General features: G+C 43.7%; 1 protein-coding gene across 1 annotated transcript; it reads right to left on the bottom strand.

Annotated features, from left to right (window-relative positions):
* Positions 1 to 2,362: 2,362 nt before the first annotated feature.
* On the bottom strand, positions 2,363 to 17,935 carry ZBP1 (Z-DNA binding protein 1). The gene is made up of 8 exons (XM_039498849.1): positions 17,769 to 17,935; positions 11,366 to 11,593; positions 9,400 to 9,480; positions 8,571 to 8,750; positions 6,862 to 7,035; positions 6,158 to 6,385; positions 5,038 to 5,259; positions 2,363 to 4,182 (listed from the first exon to the last, which is right to left on the bottom strand). Exons 1-8 carry the CDS (start codon positions 17,791 to 17,793, stop codon positions 4,010 to 4,012), a joined length of 1,311 nt encoding a protein of 436 aa, XP_039354783.1. The 5' UTR covers positions 17,794 to 17,935; the 3' UTR covers positions 2,363 to 4,009.
* Between the last annotated feature and the right edge of the window lie 6,833 nt (positions 17,936 to 24,768).

Raw genomic sequence — 24,768 nt, forward strand, 5'->3', positions numbered from 1 at the left:
ATCAGCCTTTCCAATAACCTGTCATTCCTGGAACCACACTGCTTCTGGGAAATATATCAAAAATATCATGACAGTTTCAAAATACTTGCCCCGCCTCTGGGCACACATCTCCACATTTAGACTATCCAATATTTTTTCCCTTAATCTATTTAGCTTCTTGAGCTAGATATGTATATAATTTTTGCCATCTGCCATTTTAAACACTTCATCAGCAAGTGTTATTTTTTTGTTAACTGCTAAGTTGGAGTCACGATGAAAAGCTTTTACTGAACCACCTTTGCCTGAAATGACTTCTTTTGCCTTCAATTTGGCCAGATGTTTCCTAATTACTTATCTGTCAAGGATTTTTCTTTCCCTTTCTTCTTTTTTTTTTTTTTTTTTTAAACATGTATAGACATTTTCTCTAAATGAAAAGTAACATAAGGTTCTTGTTCAGTATTTTTGCCTGGGCGAAATAGGCTGGGCTCAGCTTCATCATCAAGGCTGGATTTTATGCTTGAAGATGCAACTTAACATGAAAAGCTTGATCTTTTTTATTACTTAGCACAGCCCTTTTGGATCAACTTTGACAAAAGCCAAATGATACTTTGTGGCTTGAGATTTATTTTTTAAAGCTAGAACTGAGTCATGCAGTTTCTCCTGAGCCTAAGATAGTTTCATGTAATGACTTAGGGCCAGAATCTGCCTCCATTACTCATATCAGATAGGACTTATTTACATGACTAATCTCCCATTGAATCAGTGCCACATGGCATCACTAAAGGTTTCAAACTCAGGCCCATATTAAGCTTGATATTTGTCCCATGGAAGTTGATGGCAAAAAAATTCTCATTGACTTAAATAGTCAATTATTGGGTTTTCTGAAGGATCTCCTGCCCTTTACTCATATCGCAATTCCTTAAAGCCATAGAATGAATAATTTAAGCCTTTAATTATTGGAATTGACCACTGTGGAGTTAGGTATAAACTTGTAGAGCTACTATTCAGGGTGGCCATTGTGGGGCATAGAGTGAGGAGCTAAGGGTCTGTGTAAACAGGAGATAACCCTGACCATGGTGTCCTGGGTCTCTAATCTCTACAACCACTGCTGACGTGGAATACCAGACATCACGGGACAATGATCTGACTTTGGTATAGCGAGGCATATGCCTACACTTAGATCACCTCTGACATTCAGCATTGATTTGCTATTTAACTATGATCACAGAGCTTTCTCTCTTCTTTTTTGGTCTGTTTTTTTCCAGTGGCCCTAATTTTAGAGCTACCCCCACACAGGAAAACAAAACAATCACATTGCAGTCAAAGTAAGCTTGACATGCATCTCAGCTGCTTTGACTGGGGGTGGGGGTGGGATCTGTCAGGTGCTTGTCATCCACCGACTACAAATACAGTATGCTCTTGGCTTTGCACGCACAAATCCTGACACCAATCCTCTTGAGTTTGTTGCTATGTTTTGAAAGGAACTCAGAGGTAGTTCTGATGCCATCTTGAGTCACTTTGGCTGGATAGATATTACAATTGCACATGCAAATTGATGTCCCTGGTTCTATTCACCCCTGAGTTAAGCAACTTGAAATAGTCATTATTAGGTGGAGTGCTATACATCTGGGTCTTTACAGACATGGAGTTAAAAGGATATATTCAACACTGTGACGCCATTGATTTGCAGGGAGTCCCTATCGATATTTTTACTAATTCCTTAAAATTTTTATGCTCTACTGAAGTGGTTTTGATTTCGTTTACTACTTAGTTATGGAGGTAAATTAACTCTGGGGTCATAATTTTTTCACTAGCTAGTCCTACCTTGCCTTGAAAAAACAAGGTGCCGATGGATCAATGTCTGACTCAACAGGAAATGCAGCAGTGACATGAAAATGTGGTCGAGAAATCCCACTGGCTCAATGCTCCATCAGGCCCCTTCATGCCACTCTGGCAGCACAAAGGGGCTATAAGGCTGGTGGTTTTGGCATAGGGGAATTACACCGTCTCCTTTCACAGCACCTGGTGGAGAGGGTGTGTTGGAGACATGGCCAAGAGAAGCAGAATGCCACTGCTGGAATGGCCCCAGGGGTACCGTACATTGGGGCTGGGTCCAGAATACAGGGGAAGGAAACCCATTTATCTCCCTCTCCACTTTCTCCCTCAGCTTCTGAGGAGCTCAGACAGAATGGAGACTTGGGCCGCATATTTATAAATAGAAGCGATCCCCTTTCCAGGATTCAAACCACCTACTTTAGCTCACCTTGTGTGCTGGTTTGTAGGGATTTGCGTGAACCTTGGTTTTTTTGGTTTCTGGTCTTTGAGCTTCAGAGCTGAGCAGGTAAGTCAGCCCATAGTGTAGCTATCAAAGATTACTGTGCTGTAGAGGGGTCAATACCTTCCTGACCCAGAGGGTGATCAGCTTACAGTCTGCAGCAGGGAACCCATTTACCTTCAATTTGTCTCTGTGACTACAAATAAAATCATTCAGCCCTTTTAAAAACCCAGCTGCAGCATTAATTTAATTTGTCATATTTATACAATGTGCCCATCACTTGCTTTCTTGTCACATAAACAATCAAAACATTGACAAAAACATTGACAATAATTATCTAAATTAGCATAATGTTGAGAGAGAGAAAAAAACTAAAATAATTCCTCTAGGAAAGACTTGTGTGAAGATGCAGGCCTTTGAAAGTACCTGGGAAGTCAACACAGTGTGGAACCGTTGAGCTGAAAGGAAAGCAAATTCCAGAGTCCCTCATTCTCCTCCAACGATTCCTTGCATCTGGAGCCCAGCTGTACAATACCCTGTCCATACTACGATGTTAGAAGAGTTTGTAATCAGTTACTGGCATGGTCGTGTCCAAGCACCACGTGATTAATATGGGCTGTACTGGCAATCCCAAGCATTCAGATATTATGAATCAGGCCCCAAAATCATGAGAGCAGTTTAAAAAATCATGAAATTTTTAAAATCTACACATTTTGGGGTTCTTTTCATTTGACTTTTTGGTTTCCGAGCCTGGAGATCATGCTTTGTTCACATTTTCAGCCTTTTTTTCTTTTAAGAACAAGCAGAGAGGTTCTGAGTTGTAGGAGCTGGAGCTTTAAGAAAGTCAGTGAACATTGCGAGACTCATGACAACTTAATGAGAGGTGGAAACACTGAACTCTGTTAGTAACAGACGCCTGTTAGCTTTTGGTAACCAGGCTTGCTCAGCTGTTCTCGCAGTACACACAGGACCCCCTAAATGTGTCTGTGTAGCTGGTTTGAACAGGCCTCCCCTTTCCCAGCTCTGAGGTAGGACATCCCAGTATCCACTGTCCCAAGCACAATTCTCTACTAGGATGGAGAAGTCTCTGTAGGGTGGCTCAGCTTTGGCTCCACAACCTTGGTTCCCACTTTGGGCTGGGTCCCAGAAGAGGTTCAGAATCTTAAAGTGACAAGAACAATACGCACTGCATTCTTCCTTCTCACCCCCGCCCTCCACCCATTAGCTCATCTCCTTCTCCAAAAAGGCAGAATTTGCAAGCTCTCTCCACCAAATTGAGTCATAGCTCATGCTGGGCTGTCACCTCCAGTTAGCAGCTTGCCTTGGAGCCTACCAGCAGAATGATAGTGCAAACTAGTTGAGAGTTTTACAGCAGCTGCCATTTGAAATTCATCACTTGCCAGAGCACAAGATTTCCAAGTCCTGGGTGGATTCGAGGTTTATGATGGTGCAAGGGCTCTGAAAGTTCACAGTGAGCATAAAATTGATTCACTCCCTGGTACTTTTCTTTCTCTTGCAGAAGAACTCCCTAAGGAAAGATATAGGGATCCTGTTTGCTTTTCAACATTTTGAGTAGGCAGAGAACAGTGTGTCCGGTTCCATTTATTGTCTGTAAATCACAGAAAATATCTTCCTTCTCCCTGGCAAAAATAATTAGAATTAGCAAGTTTCTTTACCTCTACCGTCATGTTTGTGAATTTCTGCACGGGCCTCATAAGCAAGATCTTCGCTTTCCCCACATATCTATTAAATGTCTTAATCTCCTTCACCACTCTCAGTATCTGCAGTTTCTTCTACATTCATATAGTTGTTGTTCCCAATGATTACATCTTGCAACTTTTCACAAAGGATGGAAATGTCACTTGACTGATCCAGGCTGCTATCATCACAGAATGTCCGTTCGCTTTGCTCCGATATCAAGCTGGAATCTAGTGGAATTATTAAGCAAGAGGACAAATGAGAGAGCACTTAAGTGACTGGAGCAGAGCAGAGCTGTGCATGCTATAAATGCAACTGAATTGTACAATCCTTAAGTTTAAATTAATACATCGTGGTTACTGACACTGGTAGCTACCCTTTGCCTCTATCTCTGTATATTTCATTTACAATTTAAAGAACACGCATGATAAACAATTAAGATACAAAAATAAGAAATACTGATGTGAAAAAATACAGCATGCAGCGAAAGAGGAATCAAGGTTCTTGCAAATTAATTACAGTTTAGCATGATGGGAAAAGTACCCTAATAAATAAAATCAAACCTTGGGGTTGAATTCTCCAGTCCACTAAGGCCACTATGCACTGCATGGTGGAAATCACAGCCACTCCCACCCCTTCGCTGGCTCCCTGGAGGGGACATGTCATGGGTAGCAAAGAGTCCTGTTACACCTTATTCGCTCCTGGTGTAAGATCACTAAGGGATATTACGCCAGTGATGTAAATTAGGGCTCCCCCTGTGCAAAGTACCAATCTACCCCAGCATTAGGAAGGATGTCAGTATCTGGCCCAAAGGAGGTGGGGGAGAGGAAGGACCCAGTGACAGTGACGCTTCTAGAATCTGATCCGAAGCCAATGGAAAGATTCCCATTGACCTAAAGAGGCTTTGGATCGGGCCCATAGTGCAGAATTTTCAGAACCGGCCACCTGCCCAAATTTGGCAAGTATGACCTAGGTGTCAGTCTTCAGGTGTCTGGCACACACCATGGAGCCAGCTCATACACATCAGGCACTGTTTACATGCAAGAGAAGCCTACAAGTGTCAACATGGCATTCACTATCTTCACCTGAAGCATCGCCTTCCTCATTTGTCTCCTCATCTGCGAGGCCGGCAGAACCGCATTGCTCATGAACACTCATTTGGTTGTTGTTTCCAATCATGACGTTCTCCAACTCCGACTTGTCAATGCTGACTCTTTGCAATGGAGCTCTCCCTCCCCCGGGGAGGTGGGTATTAACAATTTTCAGTGATGATCCAGGGCTGGCAGAAAGACTGTCAGCAAATTGATCTAAAGTTTAAAAAAAAAAGGGGGGGAGAAAGGTAGGGGAGCATTTGTCATAAAAATGAGAGCATAAGAAATCAGAAAGACAGAACCAGTGAATGTCAAAAAGGTGACATACTCATTTCCCAAGGCTCAGGTGGGACTAAGATTTGCATAATAGTAGCAGAAGTCTCAGCATTTCAGCACATTAGTTTGTTGCACAGAAATAAATGGACACAGATAGGAGGGTACATAGTACAGATCTAAAAAGTTCTTGGCACTTGTGCAGCGTGTTCCATGAAGGAGCTCAAAGCAACATACAAAATATTGGCATCTTCATTTTCCAGATGATGTTAAGCAGTTTGCCATAGGCCACTCTGCAAGTCAATGGCATAGTCAAGAATACCCAGCTCGCCTGACTTGCAGTCCCTCACTCTAACCACTTGGGAATACTTGGGCAGACGACAGGTGCTGAGTCAATAGGACCCATTTTCTGGGCTGCACTCTGTCATAAAGTTGGTCCTGCCTAGCTGGGATGCAGGCTTTCTGGGAGGGTGTTCTACCATAAATAGTGGAGCCATATGAAAGGCTTGCAGGGTTAAGGAGGTTTTTGTTATAGGAGTGGGTCATAAATATGCTCTAGTAGGATGTCTGAGGAAAGTTTTCCTGTCCCAGTTGTGAAAGAGGACAGATGTACATGGACAGGGTCGGAGCACAATAACCACTGCTACTCACACATCACAGACTCTGAGCATTAAGCCCAATTTCTAGAGTCACAAAGGTTTGTTTCAGCACTGACATACCTTGTAAAGATTCACAAGTCAGCTCTCATGCAGACAGGGCTGCACTTGAGGGAGTTCTCATATAACCAGCGCCCTACAGAGGGTACGAGTATCTTCAACACAAGCCAACACACTGTACCTACTCTTTTCTGGAGTGCCATATTGGTCCCGATGCTCCTCTCGACTATCAGCGAAGTCCTTCGTAATGATATTCATTTGATTATCATTACCAATGACAGTATTCTTGAGTGTGGACTGAGTGACATCAATTTCCTGAACACCCTGGGGGGTTGCTTTAGCTTCTGCTTCACAGTGCAACACATCAGCATTCTCTGATGCAGCCCTAAGACTTGGAACAGTTGGTCTAGAATCTAAAGCATAAGTGTAAAGGGAAGGAATAATAACGATATTAATAAAATAATAATAATAGTGAAATTATATATGGGAGAGTGTCAAAAATGAATCATTTTGGCAATCTCATTTTGATAAGGTCTATATTAGGTGTATATTGCAATAGTAATTTTAATATTATGTTATATTTACATATTATATATTTAATACATTTATATTATAGTTTCAGTTATTGACATGAAATGATTTGATGTTTCCTAATAGAAATTTTTCAGAATTTCTATTCTGCAGTAACTTAACTTTTAATTCTGTTTGGCACAAAAGCAAATTTCAAAATGCTGGCATATCCTGCAGGACAGAAATTCCATTCTCCAACCAGCTGTAGTAAAATATGAAATCTTTTTTATGTTATTAATTATGACAGCTGTTGTTCATGTCTGTTCTCAGAGAGGATAACCAGGATAGCACCCATAAACCTGTGCAGACAGATGATTACCATCTTTTTTATCCACTAGATTCAGCGAGTTGTAGTTTCCAATTTGAGTAGCTCTGGAATCAGCTATAGAGATGGTGTTTTGCACTCCTCCCTGATAGATAATGTTTGTTGGATTATTCTGAATAATAACTGGCACTACTTCCTTATTTGCTCCAGGATTTGTTGGTTGGTAACCTGGAAAAGAACAAAACAAAACACACGTTAGTCACCAGTACAAAAGACAAACAATTTTCCTGGGAGAAAAGCAATTCTTGCCCTGTGACAAAACCCATCCCCTCTTTAGGCTTCAAAGTCTGCACAGCCATTGATAGCCCTGTAATGTGCGTCCCATGAGCTCGAGCCTGTAAACCCAGCTCGGAGATGCTCCCCAGCGGGCTGCTGGCTCACTGGGTGGATGCACTCCAGCAGAATCCTACAACCAGGGTCCCATCTGCTTGCTGACCCAAGACAGACTGATTTGTGTGTGGACCAAAGTGGGGCTTGGGCTCAAATCTGAGTCAGAGCCCAGAACTTAGCGTGCAGTATAGACATACTTCAAGGAGCCTGTTATGTTACTAAGGGTACGTCCATACTACCCGCCCGGGTCGGCGGGTAGAGATAGACTTCTCGGAGTTCGATATATCGCGTCTCATCTAGACGCAATATATCGAACTCCGAATGCGCTCCCGTCGATTCCGGAACTCCACCACGGCGAACAGCGGTGGCGGAGTCAACGGGGGAGCCGCAGACTTCGATCCCGCGCCGTGAGGATGGGTAAGTACTTCGAACTAAGGTACTTCGAGTTCAGCTATGCTATTCGCGTAGCTGAACTTGTGTACCTTAGTTTGAACCCCCTCCCCCCAGTGTAGACCAGGCCCAAGTCTGTGTATTTAGAGGGAGTAAGGGCTGTTTAGGTATCCTGTTTTCATAGTGACACTGACTGGTAGCAGTTATCTCTGTTGTCTTGTTATCTCAGAATGGAGGGTTGTGGCCAAGAAGACGTTGGGAGAAGCTATGGAAGTAAGGGAGCTTGAAGTTACACATCACTTGTGTGTGTGTGTGTGTGTGTCGAATGGTGCCAGTGGTGAGGGCTGATCTCAGTCATTCAGCAGTACCCAAAAACGATGTACAAGTAACAACAATTGAAAGGGTGCATATCCCCGGGCAGGATTTGATCTTTAGAAAAGAATGATAGCAATGGGACTGATCAGGCCCAGGGCATAGAAGTAGTGAGATGACATGATTTTAGTCAGAGAATGATAGACAACATCTTTTTTCTGATCTATGTCAGCGTAGGCATAACAATAACTTGTGGCTACACAGTGCTAATCATTTCCAGAACTCAGAGCCCTTTACAAGGTGGACAAGTGCTCTCTCCATTTTACAGATGGGGAAATGGGAGCACAGGGGAGTTAAATGAACCCCCATCTCCCTAGGAGGACATACATTGAGTCGGGCAGTGTCTGGCTGAATCAAGACCCAAGTCTCCCAGCTCCATGTTCTGAGCAGTTTACCAGAACTTCTGATTAAAGATAGATCAAACTCCGAGCATTAGTGCAGATATGCAAGTCGAAGAAAAGCCCACGTTCTCGAAGCCAAAAAGAAGTGGCCTGGGGAAGGACCATTTAGTCATCTAACTGAAAGCGTTTACAGCCAAAAAGAAAACAAAGCCGCTTTTTGTAATGCTACTCAGAATGCGGTGTTCTGAAAAGTGCAACTCAGTACAATACCTGCACCCTGTCCATAAACCGACCAAAGCTTTGTGTCTTCGTCCTGGCTGAGGACATGTTTTTTCTGCAGCGCGTATAAATCTGCATTGACTTCCTTTCGTGTCTTCATTCCCATATGTTTGGCAATGGCTAATGCACTGCGAGATCCATTTTCTAACAGAAACTGGTAAATCTTTTCCTCTGGGAAACAAAGGGTAGGCTTATTGAGTCACAGCCAGAAATGGAGGATACCACAGCTAAATTTGTATCCTGCTCCCTGGGACCATTGGGTTGATAATCTATGGCCCCAAGGCCACACATCATCTACCAAATTCCCCTTTGACTCTTACCAAGTTATCAGCTCACATGACTTCACTGGGGTTGCTAGTGATGAGCTCTGTGCTATCCAGCTCAGGCCCACCATTACACCGGCTGCAAAGGGAATGGAGAGGAGGTGGAGCCATAGTTCTGTCTCTATACACCAACTACCAGAGCTGGTGGGCTGGGCATGGAGTAGAGAGGGCAGTATGCTGTGCCATTTAAAGGGGTGTAGCAGTTCATGTGCTCCCCTGTGCACTAAGGTGCCTGGGGTGAGGCTCTGCCTCCCTGAGACAGAGGGTTTCTGGAGGTGCACCTGGGATGATGAGGCTTTACTATGGCCTGTGTGCTATTAGCACAAGGTATTCCTAGCAGGGATATGATTTATGACTCCTAGAACCATGCAAGACTTCTACGCATGCAATAGTGCAATGCTAGCATTAATAGCATTCTATTGTGGCTGCCAAAAATCATTAAATGTAGATTTCTAAAGTTAGTCTGTTCAGTCTTAGGCAGGTGGCAAATATCTTACGGTTTTCTGACAGTTTGCGGTCATCTTTCACAGGAGTCACAGCATTCGCAGGCTGGTGCAGTGGGACTAGGGTGGTGTTATCTACAACAGAGATGTCATTGTCAGGCACTGTAATTTGGGAGTGGGGTGAATTTGTGAGAAGTTCTGCTAATTAGCTAGGAAGAGCGACTGATTCCTCATTTTCCTTTCTTGTACCAATCGCCTAAGCCAGACTCCCAGGGGAGCAGACACCCTTGCTGCATACCCTCGGTACTGGTCTTCACCCACCTCCAGAGACTGTGGGACTTTAGAAGAGCTAGGATATTGGCAGATGGTTGGTTTGCTGCATGGCTTGAGTTGATCAGGGCGGGGGAAGGGCACTTCTCTGCCTTTATGTGGAGTTTGTCCTCTCTCTCTAGTTATCTTAAAACTATCCCCAGGGCCGCCCAGAGGATTCAGGAGGCCTGGGGTCTTCGGCGGCGGGGGGCCTCCACCGCCGAATTGCCACCCAAGACCCGGCACTTCAGCGGCGGGTCCCGGGGCAGAAGGACACCCCCCACCGCGGGGTCTTCGGGGCACTTCAGCGGCGGGTCCCGGAGCGGAAGGACCCGCCGCCGCCGAATTGCCGCTGAAGACCCGGAGCGGAGGAAGCTCCAGGGACCCAGAGCGAGTGAAGGACCCCACTCCAAGGGCCCCGAAAAACTCTCGTGGGGGCCCCTTCAGGGCCTGGGACCTGGGGCAAATTGCCCTACTTGACCCCCCACCCATGGGCGGCCCTGACTATCCCAGCCAAAGATCCCTGGCTAATAAAGGGCCCCATGGTCCCCATGAAGGGGAAAGGACACTGGATCAAAGCCCATGGGGGGTTGATGCAGAGATTTTCATTGGGAGGTTCAGGGAGTAATTCACCCTCCTGTGGAAGAAGTTGGGGATCCCATGAGATCCACAGGATCATTCTTCTGCAGAAGCTGTGCTTACAGGGCCTATGCCTTCCAGATGCCTCCTGGAGGGATGAAGGTCTCCAATGCAAAGGGTGTGGTAGTGCCATGTTCCCCTGCCTGGGAACCTGGTTCCTCATCACAGCTCTGTGAAGCTGGAGACATGGAGAGGCTTTTACAGGATGGGTAGAGTATTCTGTAGAGGATTAACTATCCTCTTCCCTGGGTGCAGACCCCCCACGTCTGAGCGAAGAGAGGAGCCTGACACTCAAAAGAATGGCCCTACTGGGTCAGACCAAAGGTCCATCTAGCCCGTATCCTGTCTTCTGACAGTGGGCAATGCCAGGTGCCCCAGAGAGAATGAACAGAACAGGTAATCATCAAGTATCAGAGGGGTAGCCGTGTTAGTCTGGATCTGTAAAAAGCAACAAAGAGTCCTGTGGCACCTTATAGACTAACAGACGTATTGGAGCATGAGCTGTCGTGGGTGAATTTCGTGGGTCAGACGAAGTGGGTATTCACCCACGAAAGCTCATGCTCCAATACATTTGTTAGTCTATAAGGTGCCACAGGACTCTTCGTAGGAAATTGTCAAGTGATCTATCCCCTGTCGCTCATTCTCAGCTTCTGGCAAAAGATATTTCTGAAGAGCCAACCTTTTTCTGCTTCTGGAATGCACCAAGATTGCAGGTATTACAAAAGAAATGTCCTAGGGCAGGGTACCCTCAGAGAACACTACATGGAGTTAATCTGCCTTCCCTATCTACCACCCTGGACAAGGTTCAATGCAAAAACTGCCTAAGAATGAATTCACCTTCTGCTTTAGTCAAGTTTCAGTTCTGCACAAAAGAGAAAAACACAGCCGACTGACTTGCAACTCACTGTACTGAGTAAAAATGGACTCAAAGTAATTGGGGTCAAAGGCTCGTGAATCTCTGAAGCAGTTAGGCTGCAATGTAGTTACAGACTTGAAAACAAACTCTGCTCCCAAATGCCATCAGCATCAGAGGTTGCAGACATAGTTTTAAAAGGTTTTTCAAAACATTTACCGATTTTCAACTCGGCGGTTTTCTGATGACATTCCACCTCTGTGTCCGCACAGACAACCCATTTTTTATCGTCACTCTGCTTCTCAACCTTTCGCTCCTCACGCAGCTTGTACAGCACTTTGTTGGCTTCCTGTTTTGTAACTGAACATGCACAGGCAATCTCATGGGCCTTCTTTGGAGTGGCAGCTGTCCTTAAGTAGTCAATGATGAGTTGCTCCACTTGTGAAGCTAAATGTAAGCACAAAAAGCCATCTACAGACAATTCTAAGCAATTCAGACAATATTCCCCCCTCTTTTTTTTTTTTTGGCAACCAGACTTTACTCGCTTGCCCCTGATCTTCCGTTTGAATTTTGTGTTTATAACTGTGGATATAATATTCATGCAATAATGATCACAGAAGCCAAATGGGGAAGTGTGACCAGACACAAGCAGTGGAGGCATGGAATGAATTGAAATTACAGGCTGGCGTGGCTTTGCACTGCAGTTGTCCATCATATAAACAGGTGCAGTTATATATTTAGGCTTTAATTAATACGTATTTACCCACCCAAAAATGACATCCTCAGAGCAGTCACTGTCATTGGCTTAAGGACTTATTTTAAAAAGTGATACCCACATTATTTTCCCATACTGGACTGATTTGTCCTCTTTAGATGTCACTTCACAAGCCTAGCACCACTGATTAAGTCTGGGAGGGATGTGAGGATCTAGCTTCTGAAGGCCACAAATTGACAATTTAAAAGAGACGCCATTTGGAAAAATACTGCCCATACCCAGGGTTGAAGTCAGAGGCACTGGTCCTGCAACCATCTAAGCATTAACTTCCCCTCCTCACAAACACAAAAAGAGCCCCCTGTCTCTGAGGCATAACTAAAATTCCCAGTGGCTACCCCTTCCTTCAGGTCATGTGGTTTCATGAGTGGTAAGTGAGTACCCCATCTCTAAAGAGGCAGGGTACATCTCTGCATCTCTGGGTATTCTTGTAAGAGTCAGCAGTCCCTTCTATAACTGCTTCATGCAGAGTAAGAACTGAAGAGATGTTAGGGTGAATGAGCTAAATTAGCCTGTGAGTTGGGGGACAGAAATTACCATCTTGTATTCATCACCGAGTCTTGTCCTTTCCCTGCCACGAGGGATGCTACACATTATGTGCTGCCGGCAGTCAGACAAAAAGCAATCAGCAGGGTGGTCTCCTGCTTGCTAAGAGACTGATCTTGCACCACTGAAGTGAGGGGCGTTTTGTCACGGCTTTCAATGGCCTTTGGATCAAGGCCGTTCATGGGTGCAGTGTGATGTCCACTATAAGGATCTCAGTCCCAAGGATCCTGGTTGCACCCAAATGCTGCATGTTTTACTCATGGTGTTCTATCTCCACCTGTGCCTGTCATGAGATATTTTTTATTTCTTTTCATGAAGACCAGGAAAGAAGGGGAGTAGAGTGGAGCACTGAAACTGACAAAGAACAGAAAAAGCATCTCTGACTGGAAATACATTGGCACATCTAACCAAAAACCACTTTTATTTTCCCCCCAAAATGCTACAGCTGTGAAACATGGTTTGCCCTTGCATACAAACTAATTTAATCAGGAAATAGGAAATCTGAGGCAAGAGGGCTTAGCTGTCATTTTACAAAAACAATTAAATGCATGAAATGTATCCTAATGATATCATTAAAGAGAAATTCCAATCATCCATTAGCAGCGGCTTTAATTATTGCAAGCACATTACAGTCAATATCATTAAAATGAGGAAATCATTTGCTATGCAGACTTTAAAAAAATAAAATAAACACAGATTATTTGCTCCTCCAGAGAAACTCCAAGAAGCTACTTTTGAATGCAACTTTGATTACATTTGTTTATTGAAGCTGATAGTAAGAGAGACTGCAGACACTGCTCAAAAGTGACAGCATCATTGTAAAAAATTCAAAGGCTGAGTGAAGCAGTCCTGTGCCATTGTTATATATTCATGAATGTGTTTAGGAAGCTGCAGATAGTCAGCTCTGACTAATACTTTAACTAATACTTTAACACTAAACTGACAATGGGCTGTTGACATGCATATATGACAGTCAGCAGAGTTCCAGCACTGAAGTTAAATAGTCATGAATGAAAAAAACCTGAGCTGGGTATATCGATGAGCTAGCGAATGAGTAAAGGCCTTTCTGACTCCTGCTCTTTGAGGTTCTGATCCAACTCCCATCAAAGTCTATGGAAGTACTTGTATGGACTTCAGCAGAGGACAATTCAAGACCTGAAATTATAGCCTAGAAAGGTCCTCATCTCCCATTGATTTCAGCACCACTCAAGATTGGACCGTAGAGAATGGGCTTTCAACCACAGAGAAACTATCCCAAACAAGTTGTCCCAAACGGTCTTCCTAATGCAGGCCAAATCCTATGCTCTGATATTCATGCATGAAACTCACATGGATATCTGAAGACAAAATTTGACCCTCTAGTGAAGGATATGACTTGGCAAAATGTCTAGAGTGAGGAATTATACCTTTTCCACTGGATTTCACATCTCCAGCTGCTTTTATTTTTTGAATTTCAGTGCCATTCATAGCACATTTTGTGAATTTTCCCAGCCATATTGTAAAGTTTTCACTGTATGTATAGTTAAATTCAGCTAATGTTGGTGAGAGTTGCCTCTTTAGATATGAGAAGCACTGCTTCCTAAGTTGCATTGCCAAGTGCCATTTGGTTTGGACTTCTCCCAAATCCTTTGAAGAGCCAGATCTTTCAGGAAAGATGTTCTGTACCTGGGCCTGACCTGAAACCCATTGAAATCAATAGATGTCAGCTCTGTATGAGCCAGTGCTGTATGCATGCTTAGGAAAATTTATGAAGACAAAGAATAGCTAACAGTGACTACAGCCAGGAGATATGCCCCATGCAGTCCTGCCCATGTATGTTGAGTGTGAGTTTCAGCAGCACTGCTGTTCCATTCCTGGCTTCTGTTACCCAAGGTGGATCAGTTGTAGGGTTGTTTTTTTTGGTCAATAAACCACAATTAGGTATGTTGAACTCCTGGGCTTTTGCACTCCTCAACTACTAAGGTAATTTACCTTCAGACATCTGAAAAAATGCACCAGTGGCCCAAGACTACTTTGTACTTGCAATAAATAAAGCCACATAAATGTGCTTAAAAATGACAAAATATGGTTAGGAAATTTTACAATGGGCGTTGAAATCTGAATAAATGAGACCTAAGGTACTTACAGGGCTTTCTTTTACCCTATCAAGGCAATTGAGATCAGCTGAATATCCTGAGATCTGCTCTGAATCAGAGCAAGGCCTCATTTGTAGAACACCCTTCACAAGTGGGTAACCAGTTTATGTTTTTCAAATTCTGACTCTTATTTTTATGTACTGCCACCTCTCAGATTGCTTTGCAGTGATGGTGCTTTATGAATTAAATAACTCAAAAAAACTCCAGAAAAAATAGTTCAGAAAGAAGGAGCAAGAACTTTGTTGGAGTTTCTTTTTCAAGCTGTGTTTTGTTTAGCTTTTGCAGAGGGAAGAACCATCAATGAGCTATTAAAAGGGTCCTTGGATGTTGTTCAAAACATCTTTACAAATTGGGATTGTCACTGGAATTACTGACTGATCTCAAGGATCTGAGGACATCATAAATACCTACTCTGTGAGAAAGTCATCAATAAAGATCTCAGTCAGGGGACATCTATTCAGAGCCCTGAGCAAACTGTTATTATACACCATAGGCTGCTTGTAGTGGCATTTTAAATCCAAATTCAGCTCCACAGCACATTTAAAAAATACATCCCAGCTAAAAATTTAGCTCCTGCAAATGCCCATGCAGCTACTCAATGACAACTGTGTGAGAACAAGCAAATGCATCGGCTGAGTGATTGTGTGGATACCTGCTGAAAGAAGAGGATTTGCAATTATCCATGGGTGATTTTCTACATGTACATGTCCCTTTATATCATAAAATCAATTACAGACAGTCATTTGTTTCTGAACACATTGGTTGGAAAGAACTATTAGTTCAGAGACATTAATTTCTGGACAAATGTTTACAATTAAAATGTAATTTTGATTCCATTCAATTCCTGTATCACCACATTGTATCTCAGCCAATTCTGGAGAATAAATGAACGACTTTAGAAGATACAGTTCAGGCTGAAGCATGATGGGAAATGACACCCAGAGTGTTTGCTTTATGAGGTTTTGCCACGATCAATAGGGACGACTTGGGGACATGGATCAGATTAGTCCTGCCCACCCGAACCTTTGTTCCTCTTGAGAACCAAGCTCTAATGGAATCTTTTCCAGAGATTCAGAAGTGTTTGGACTTGGGAAAAGGACCGGGAAAACGTCACAGGGAAGCCACTTCATTCCCAACTCTGCAAGCAGTAAAGGTTCAGAGAACTCAAATAAACCTTTCAGAAGGATGTGAACTACTGGGAGCTTATACAGATGGCAGGCAAATGCTAACCCTTCTCCACTCTAAGGTTTTAGACGAAAAGTGAAATGAAAGCATGTACGTTCCCTCTTTTATCTCCCCTCCCCACCTCACCGCCACCTTCTCCAAAAAGCTATGCAAAGTTTCTCAGTTTACCCTGTAACCAAGATCAGAATGTGACCCAGTCACTGGCTTGATTGATAAGCATTACCACGGGAAATCTTAATCTAATGGACAACCCAAAGAGGGGTGAGGAAAGCCACAAAAAGGTCTTGCCGCAAACAGGAGGCTGTAATAAAGGGGCCAGTCCTGCAAAGGCTAATGTGGTGAGCAGTCCTTGGGAAGTCAATGGGGATTCCCACACAAGCAAAGGGTTTTACAGGATTCAGCCTGAATCTAGAGAGAAGAGAAGAGGGTAAACACACATTCTGTGATTGGAAAGATGGTCAACCTTTCCAGCCACGATGAAAAGAAAGGGGAAAAGAGGACTGAATTTTCCTTATCTCGCTGCAAATAAGACCCCATCTACATTGGTCTTACTACCATGTAATGTGGTTCAAGTCCAGTTTGGAAGTGCACAAAGCTGGTGTCCGATCCTGAAAGGCGCTGAGCCCTAGAGAGCACCTCTACTCCCATTCTGCTAAGTGGGAGCTCAGTGTACCCAGGATTGGGCCCCAGAGTAGAACAGAGCCGCATGTTTAGAAGGTTCGCTATTGCTATGTTGACAAAGCATTAATAATTAGAGGCAAGCTCCCTCTCTCACCTCTTACCTAGCCAGGACAAGTTCAGCCTGGCACTACAAGTTGATCTCTTCCATGTATGACTGCAGAGCAGTAAAACAGCCCAGGAAAGCTGGTGCTCTCGCTGTTGCCAGGTGCTAGATGTGAGGGCTCTCATCAAACCAATTGTTTTTTGTGGCCATTTAATTGTTTTCTTTAATTATTATTTTGTCCATAAAGATTTAGCAGCTCAGCCGCCAAAGCTAGCTCGGTGAACAAGTTTCCACCTAATTAAAACCCAACAGCAGCACAGCCACCCAAAGCCTCAGGCAGTGCACAGCTGGTGGCTCTTGGACTGGGAGATCCTCCAGCTAAGGCTATGCTGCAGTACCATGGGCCACAGGTGTGGATCACACACATGACTAACCGTGTGGGAGTGATTCTCATGGGCACACCGTCTTCCAGCTTGGGGGGGCTGAACCTGAAAACAGCTAATGGACCTTGATGAAGAAATTGCCAAATCTGACTCCCTTTTTTAACTCTTCAGTCCCTTCATGTCAGATGTCTTCATGATAACTGCTTGACAGCTTGCTCCTCCCGCCTGCCAGCTTTGGGGTGGGTGGGGGTCAGTAGGGAAACCCATTTCTCCCCCAAATGTCATGGCTAGGGTAATCAAAAATGTCCCATCAAAGCTTGTTTTCCTATGGAAAACTGGGGGTTTGGCTGAAAGTCTCTGCTATCATTGGTAATATTAATTTTTCCAAAAACGTTAGCCCGTAAAACAGGAAATTTTCTGCCTTCATTTTTTGGGTTGGTGGGGTGGGGAGGTGGAGAGTGGGATGGACAGTTTTGGGCTGAAAATATATGGTTTTCAGTTGCTGAAAACCAAAAAGGTTTTGGCTTTCAAAATTTTCTGCTGAAAATAATCTTGTTTTGGTTGACAATTTTCCACAGAAAGACATTCCATTTTCTGGCCAGCTCTATTCATGGCATTCGCAGGGACGTTTCCAATCACTCTTCCAAGGCAGATGAATGATGACAAAGACAAGGACACAACCCATAATTTAGATTTTGAAGCCCCCTTCCCCTACCTTCCTGTTGCTGGGACACATAATGCCACTCGTATCACACTGGTTACACCTATGTGCTGAACATCAGCAGTAATAGAAAGAGCAAGGAGTATAAATGGGCAGCTAGAAAAGTCAGGCAGCTGTTCACTAAAAACTCAGAATGTCTTTAAAAGCAAATCTTACCTGCACTAGGCGGAGCGTTTGCCATTTATCCGAGTCCCAAAGCAGATTGAGAGTCAATTACAGAACTTGCCAGAAAACGACTGACTCCAATGTATGAACATGTATCAGCAAGCACCAAATATCCAGTCAGAACTGAAAGAAAAGAGTAACTTGGGGCTGGGTTTCTGACAAAGGACACCCAACTATGTGGTGAAGCTGGAAGTGGAAAGTGAAACTTACATATCTCGTAAACTGAAACCGAGCAGGCTGACAAGACAGAGTCCACCGTACAAATGTTTGTCTGGGGAATAAAGCGTTACACATGACGCAGACAGTTCTTGGCCATTTTCATTTGCAGCAGGTTTAATATACATCACTAAGCAAGAGTAGGGAACTTCCTGATAGAAACAGTGAGGATATTAATAGAAAATTGGGAGGGATGAACAGGTATTCCACTCCCCACAGCTTACCTTTACGTGTTCCCTTCTTTTACGTAAGTGTCCTTCGCTCAGTGTCATCCATTCAGGCACATCTCAGACTTGCTGATCTGGAAGATCCTTCGCTGAAATCTCTCTGAGCTTCAGGGAGCAGAGTCACATGGATCTACATCCTCAAACTTTCATAAAGGACAACATGCTGTGTACTCTTGCATTAGGATCCATTGTGTATGAGCCATTCTTTGTGTTTCTTTTTGCAGAGATCATTATTCTTTTTTAAATAGAAGTTTCTCTTCCACTTCCAAAGCTCTTAGTCATGTCAAAATTCTGAACAACAAGGCCCAGCTATTTATACACTGTATGCATGCCATTGTGTGCATTCAGGAACAGCAATGGTGTGCAGTTTCACTAGTCATTTATGCAAATAGTTGATACGAGGCTTTTGCATGCACAGTTACTGCAGCTGTGGTAACTACAATTGCAAATAATGCATGCAAAACTCTGGGTCTGGGAGAGTTACAAATAAGGAATAAGCTCTGATGACCCTAGTGTTACCAACTCTCAATTTGCAATGGAAAATCTTGCAATATTTAATATTTCATGTTTTTTTCTTAAAGTGCCAGCTTCCAAAGTCAAGTGATTACAGGAAAATCTCAGCTTTCATTAAAAAAAAGAGGAAAAAAAAAAGATGCAAGTTTCTAATTCTCATGGTTACAGAAGAAAAATTTGAAAAGCCTCCAAGACAGGAAGGCAAATAAAAATAACTCCACATTTATTATTTTTAAAGAGTCCAGATATTTTTTAAGCTAATCTCATGATTTTGGGGGGCCCGACTGCTGATTTTTGAACATTTCGGTTTGGTTATGCTGTGAATCCTAGAGCTACACCCTCCTGTCACACACTGTGAGATGATCAGCTGTGGGTGGAGCAAAGAGTTTGTAACTCGGTTCAAACCACAACCACGTTGCAAATCTGTAAATGGTAAACGAAACGTACATTTTTCTCTGAAAACAAAACCAACGAAAAACACCGGCTGTCATGGAGACGGCAGCTCTCAAATAAGAAAAATCAGACAAGGGAAACAAGGAGCTACATGTCCTCATTTTTAAATATTTTTGTGTATTTAAACATTTTAAATTCATTTACTTTGCTCCATGTTTATCATGGCTTCATATTAACATGTAATCTTTGGGTGGGCTAGTGTTTACTTCACTGCCTTTCTCCAGTGCCTAACAAAATCCAACACCCATAGAAAAGCACCTGGAGACCCAGAGTTACGTCACTGAGGATTTTCAGCAAGAATTACAGAGTCAACCTGCCTGTAATCAAGATTAAAAGAATAAAAAGAATGAACTTAATTCTTAAATGCCAACTTTATAAAATCTTATGATAAAGAAAATTAAATAATAATAACAACTTAATTTTTATAACATAACATGACTATTGTGTAAGCCACATACATGATCTTTATAGTTACACATTAACATAAATTTAAAAAAAAACAAATTTAATCTAAACATGTCAGTCCTCACAGAAACACAGTGAGAAGAAAATCCCAAAACGTTAGGCTGAATTCACCTGAGTCTCAGAGTCTTTGGTCACCAAATCTATATAGTCAAAAGCAACATCTTCCCTCCATTTGAATGTAGAAATTTTCAGTTGGAATCCATGCAGACTCTTCCTCCTCCTCTGCTGAAATGAATCAGCTAAACAATTAACCAACCACTTACTTAAGAACATAAGAACATAAGAAAGGCCGTACCGGGTCAGACCAAAGGTCCATCTAGCCCAGTAAGGCAATGATCAAGTGATCTCTCTCCTGCCATCCATCTCCATCCTCTGGACTTAGCCACCATGAATTTATCCAGTTATTTGTTTTAAACCTGCTGCCTATTAATTTCATTTGGTGACCCCTAGTTCTTGTATTATGGGAATAAAAAAATATTTTTTTTCCTTACTTTTTCTCAACATCACATTTTTTTATATATATCTATATCCCCCCCCCTTCTTCTCTTTTCCAAAACTGAAGAGTCCTAGCCTCTTTCTCTTTTCCAATCATTTTAGTTGCTCTTTTCTGACCTTTTTTCTAGTGCTAGAATATCTTTTTTGAGGAGAGACCACATCTGTAATATATTCTCAGTCTTATTCTCTATCCCTTTTTAATGATTCCTAACATCCTGTTTGCTTTTTCCAATGTGCATTACTTTACATTTATCACATTAAATTTCATTTGCCATTTTGTGCCCCAATCACTTTTTTTTGAGATCTTTTTTTTTGTTCTTCAATCTCTGCTTTGGTCTTAACTATCTTGAGTAGTTTAGTATCATCTGCAAACCAGATCATTTATGAATAAATTGAATAAAGAACTCTAATAGATTAGTAAGACACGATTTCCTTTACAGAAACCATGTTGACTATTGCTCAAGAGTTTATGTTTTTTTATGTGTCTGACAATTTTTTTTCTTTACTATTGTTTCACTAATTTGAAGGACAGGTTACAAACCTTAGTTAATAGTTCGACTTGTTAATGTTGAGTTTATCAATTAATTCCAAAACTCCCTCTAGTGACACTTCAATCTGTGACAGTTCCTCAGATTTTCACACCAAAAAAAAAGCAGGTTGGTTTGGAATCTTTTGTACTTAAGCATATAGATTTTTAAAAAGCCCTGTTACAAGACAAATACAAAACTGAGAATAGCAAAATAAATGACTTTTCCCCCCCATCATCACATTTAAATAAGAGAAAAGTTGGTGACTCATACTAGCTGAGACAATTTAACTAAAACAAACAACATTCAGAGTATACAATTAAAATAAAAAATTATTTTCCCCTCCCAATGTCCCCTTTCTATACTTAACATTGCCAGAGCTTCCCTGTTGGAGGGTTAACAATATCATGAACCTGCTACAAAATACTTCAGAGTTAGGGACAACAGCCTGCTTTCCAGGGGCGGCTCTAAGAATCCCGCCGCCCCAAGCAGGGTGGCGCGCCATGCGGGGCGCTCTGGCGGTGCCGGTCCCGCGGCTCCGGGGGACCTCTGGCAGACGTGCCTGGGGAGGTTCCGCTGGTCCCGCAGCTCCGGTGGAGCTTCCGCAGGCACGTCTGCGGGAGGTCCACCCGAGCCGCGGGACCAGCGATCCCTCCGCAGTCATGCCTGCGGGAGGTCCGCCGGAGCCGACTGCCGCCCTGCCGGCAAAATGCCGCCCCAAGCTGGGGTCTGGAGCTGGCCCTGCTGCTTTCTGCTCCTGGGCTCAGCTTCTCCCAACCCACACGGGGCACACGGCCTTTTGTAACGCAGCCGCCTTGACTACTTGCCCTCATGGAGTCTGAGTCCAGCAACAGGGAACCTACTGAGCATACCCAAAACTACCACATCCAATTCCAGAAACTTCTGTGTGTGGAGAGGTAATTGTGCATCTACCTAGCAGCAATGACCCAGACATCATTCATTCCTACCCATCCACCCCCAATAGATTTCTTAAAGAGACATCTCCCTGTTAGGCACGTGGATCACAAATGCACACAGTGAAAATCTGTCTAAGGTGGTTGTAATTCAGGAGGACTGATGGTGATTCACCATTGCATCCATTGCTTAAATGCCATCACTTTGAAATATTACAGTGGGCTTTCCAATGAAACACAGTGACTCTGGGCCACCCCCCGCAGAGTGTAACACACAAGTGGATACAACTAAGGACACATTGGCATTGTTCTCAGTTGTCCCTCATTAGAGGGGACAAGCCCCAGTTTAGCGCCCAATTTACCTTTCCCCTTCTCCCCTATGCAGCTTTGAAGTTCTAGCTTTTATCATTGTAGACGATCTGTAGAGGAGATGTTGGATCGTGAAGCAGACTCTAGCTATTAGATGAGATTTTCCAAGCTGTCAAAGAGAGTTGGATGCCTAATTCCTATTTGTTTTAATGGGAAACGAGGATCAAACCCCCTTAGGTAGCTTTGAAAAATCCCACTCGCTGCTCTTGAGGTTAAAATAATTAGCACCATGTTCTATATAGGTCCTTATAATGTGCTCATTGCTGAAGTATTTGATCACCTTCTGGTAACGCATTAGCATTGTGACGAACATCTCTCACATGTTGCGTTCTCCCATATTCCCCCCAGGAGTGTGCAGTGCAGTGTTTTGGTAGGGTTTTGTTTACACACACACACACACACACACACACCCCTTTATGCTTATGTTACAGAAGGCCAGGTCAAAGAAATGCACCATGCACTTGACCTGGAAGTTTAGGGCTAATTCATATAATTTTAAGTGTCCTGCACCCTTTTTTCTCTTGTGGCCCTAATCTGGAGCCATTAGCTCCCAGATTCCTCCCATATTTGGGCCTCAGGAATGCTAGCTGCCTGCACCACAGCTGTGGTTTCAATGAAATTATAAAATCATCCCTTCTTTTCCTCTTCAAACCTCTCTTTATAGCCTTCTGACACTGCCAGGGCTCTACTAGCAACGGCGTGGCAGGGGGCGCTGTACCTGAACTGACCGGCAGCAGGCGAGGTGCCAAGGAACCCAGACCAAAAAGAGAGGGCGAGAGACGCTGGGGAAAGACAGTGACCAGAGATGGAAGGAGAGAGAAGTGAACTCTTCTGAGCCACGCTTTGGTACCTCAGTTTCAGAGTAAACTAGTGAGAGATGTTAGCTGATCAGTGGCATCAGCTCTCACGCTTTGCTTGCCATTCTCATGATATTTGGTGTTTTTCTTAAAGCCTCAGCTGCTGAGGTCAAGAGAATCCCAGCTTTCATTTAAAAGCCCTTGTGGTTGCAGAGAAAAGCTCGGGAACACGAAGCAGGTGCACTGTAAAGGTTCAGAAACCAAAAAGCAAATAAAAAGCAGCCCCAAATGATTAATATAAAAAAAACATCATTTTCTGTCAATCTCATGATTTTTGTGGGGCCTACCTCATGGTGTTTGACCTCTTGGGACTGACAATACTGGTCAACTGACGCGTTTCTTTACTCCGGGCACCCTGTAAAGCAGGAAGGGACTCCTCAGTCAGTCAGTCTTTCCTGCCCAACTCCCGGCCGACCTCGCCTTTCCCTCCCTCAGAGAGGTCTGATACTCTTGGTTACATAGACCCCCAGAGCTCCTGGCCAGGAGCTCTGGGCCATATCGCACCCTCCACCCAGAGGACAAGACACGTGGAATGGGAAACTATGTCAGGATCCCTCCACGGAGACTCATTTTGCCACATCCCTCAGATTAAGTGGCAGGGCTCAGGCTCAGACATTACAAATACCATCATGTGGGGGGAGGGGAGCACAGCTCCAGGTAGGAGGGAATGAAGGGAGAGTAGTGCAAAAGATGATTTACATTTGCCATCTACACCCTAACCCCGGTGAGCCTGCACTGGTAAAAAGGAAGAGGGATCAGAGTGGTGCTAAACCAGTTCTACCCACACATTTGATTTCTTTAGAGCGGTTTGTTTTGGTACCTTGACACGTAGTTCTCCTCCTGCTTATTAGCAACACACACCGCCACTAAGGCTGCCCACCCCTGCCCTTCAGCACTACACTCTTAATCAAATCCCATTCAACAGAGCCACGCTGACCTAACTGTTCAACATCCAGGTTCTATTTGCGAGGGACAAATACTCCAAGGAGGCACTTTTTGACTGGCCTCCAAAATCCACCCTTAGATGCTGCGATTGTGATTTACGGCTTCTGCTAGCAATCAATCAATCCCAAGCCAACGTGTGTATTCGAATGAGGAGCTTGAACTACAGAGGGAAAAAATATGAATAGCCACTGAGAGTGGACAAATAATTAATCCTGACTGATAGTCAATGCTCCCCCAGATTTCTGCTTCTCAGAATTCACTCTGACCACTGCAGGTTGAATGTTTAAAGCTACTTCACCTTCCCACAGTCTGGTGCCACTGGTTTATTTAGTTAGGGTTGTAAATTTCATTAGTGTGTCTTTTAATCTTCTCTGACAATATGCTTTCAACAGGCTGAAAAACCCGAGCAACTTGTCAGTCCCTTTTCCCTGTGGTTCGTCATGACTGAGCCAGATGAAGCCCTGAGGCAGGCACTGTGCGGTCTCTGCCTGCAGTGATCCTAACCCGTGCAGTGACCCAAACAGGTCTCACCCCCTAATTAGGACGGGGGGGAGCATCTCACTGCCAGGACGTGGTGCTGGTTATTCATGGGGAGTACCCTTCTTTCTGAGCCAGTTCTGAACTAAAGCATCAGCATGATGCTACGTGGAACTGACTGAGTTCTGACCATGTGGGGTCATTAGAGATCTTGAAACACGTTATGGGGCTTTGTTCTTGTGCACCCTACAAGAACACTCAGACTGACCCTGACAAACCCCTCAAATAAGACAGGCATAGCAGGCTGCCTTTCCACAGCTTCTACCTTGTTTTTCCAGAGTCCACAGCATCTCCAGATAAGCAATAGGCACATCTGGTCTGTTCTTGAGACATTGGCAGATCAGCTGAAATAAAAGTTACTACATCTCTGTGAAACTTCCTGGAGCCCCAAGGCTGTGAGACAGCTCCCTACCACCTGCCCTTAGCATCAGGAAGCCTTGGCTGTGCCTGCCAAGGGTTAAATCCCCACCTCC

The sequence above is a fragment of the Mauremys reevesii genome, linkage group 13, assembly GCF_016161935.1.
Source record: "Mauremys reevesii isolate NIE-2019 linkage group 13, ASM1616193v1, whole genome shotgun sequence".
Taxonomy (NCBI): Eukaryota; Metazoa; Chordata; order Testudines; family Geoemydidae; genus Mauremys; species Mauremys reevesii.

What these genes read in the sequence shown, in the direction of transcription:
- ZBP1 (XM_039498849.1), bottom strand. Translation starts at nt 17,793, where the DNA reads ATGGCAAACGCTCCGCCTAGTGCAG. An exon ending in ATATGGCACTCCAGAAAAGA is followed by an intron (nt 5,260 to 6,157) that starts GTAGGTACAGTG and finishes TTTAAACTTTAG; the next exon opens with ATCAATTTGCTGACAGTCTT. An exon ending in TGAGGAAGGCGATGCTTCAG is followed by an intron (nt 4,183 to 5,037) that starts GTGAAGATAGTG and finishes TAATTCCACTAG; the next exon opens with ATTCCAGCTTGATATCGGAG.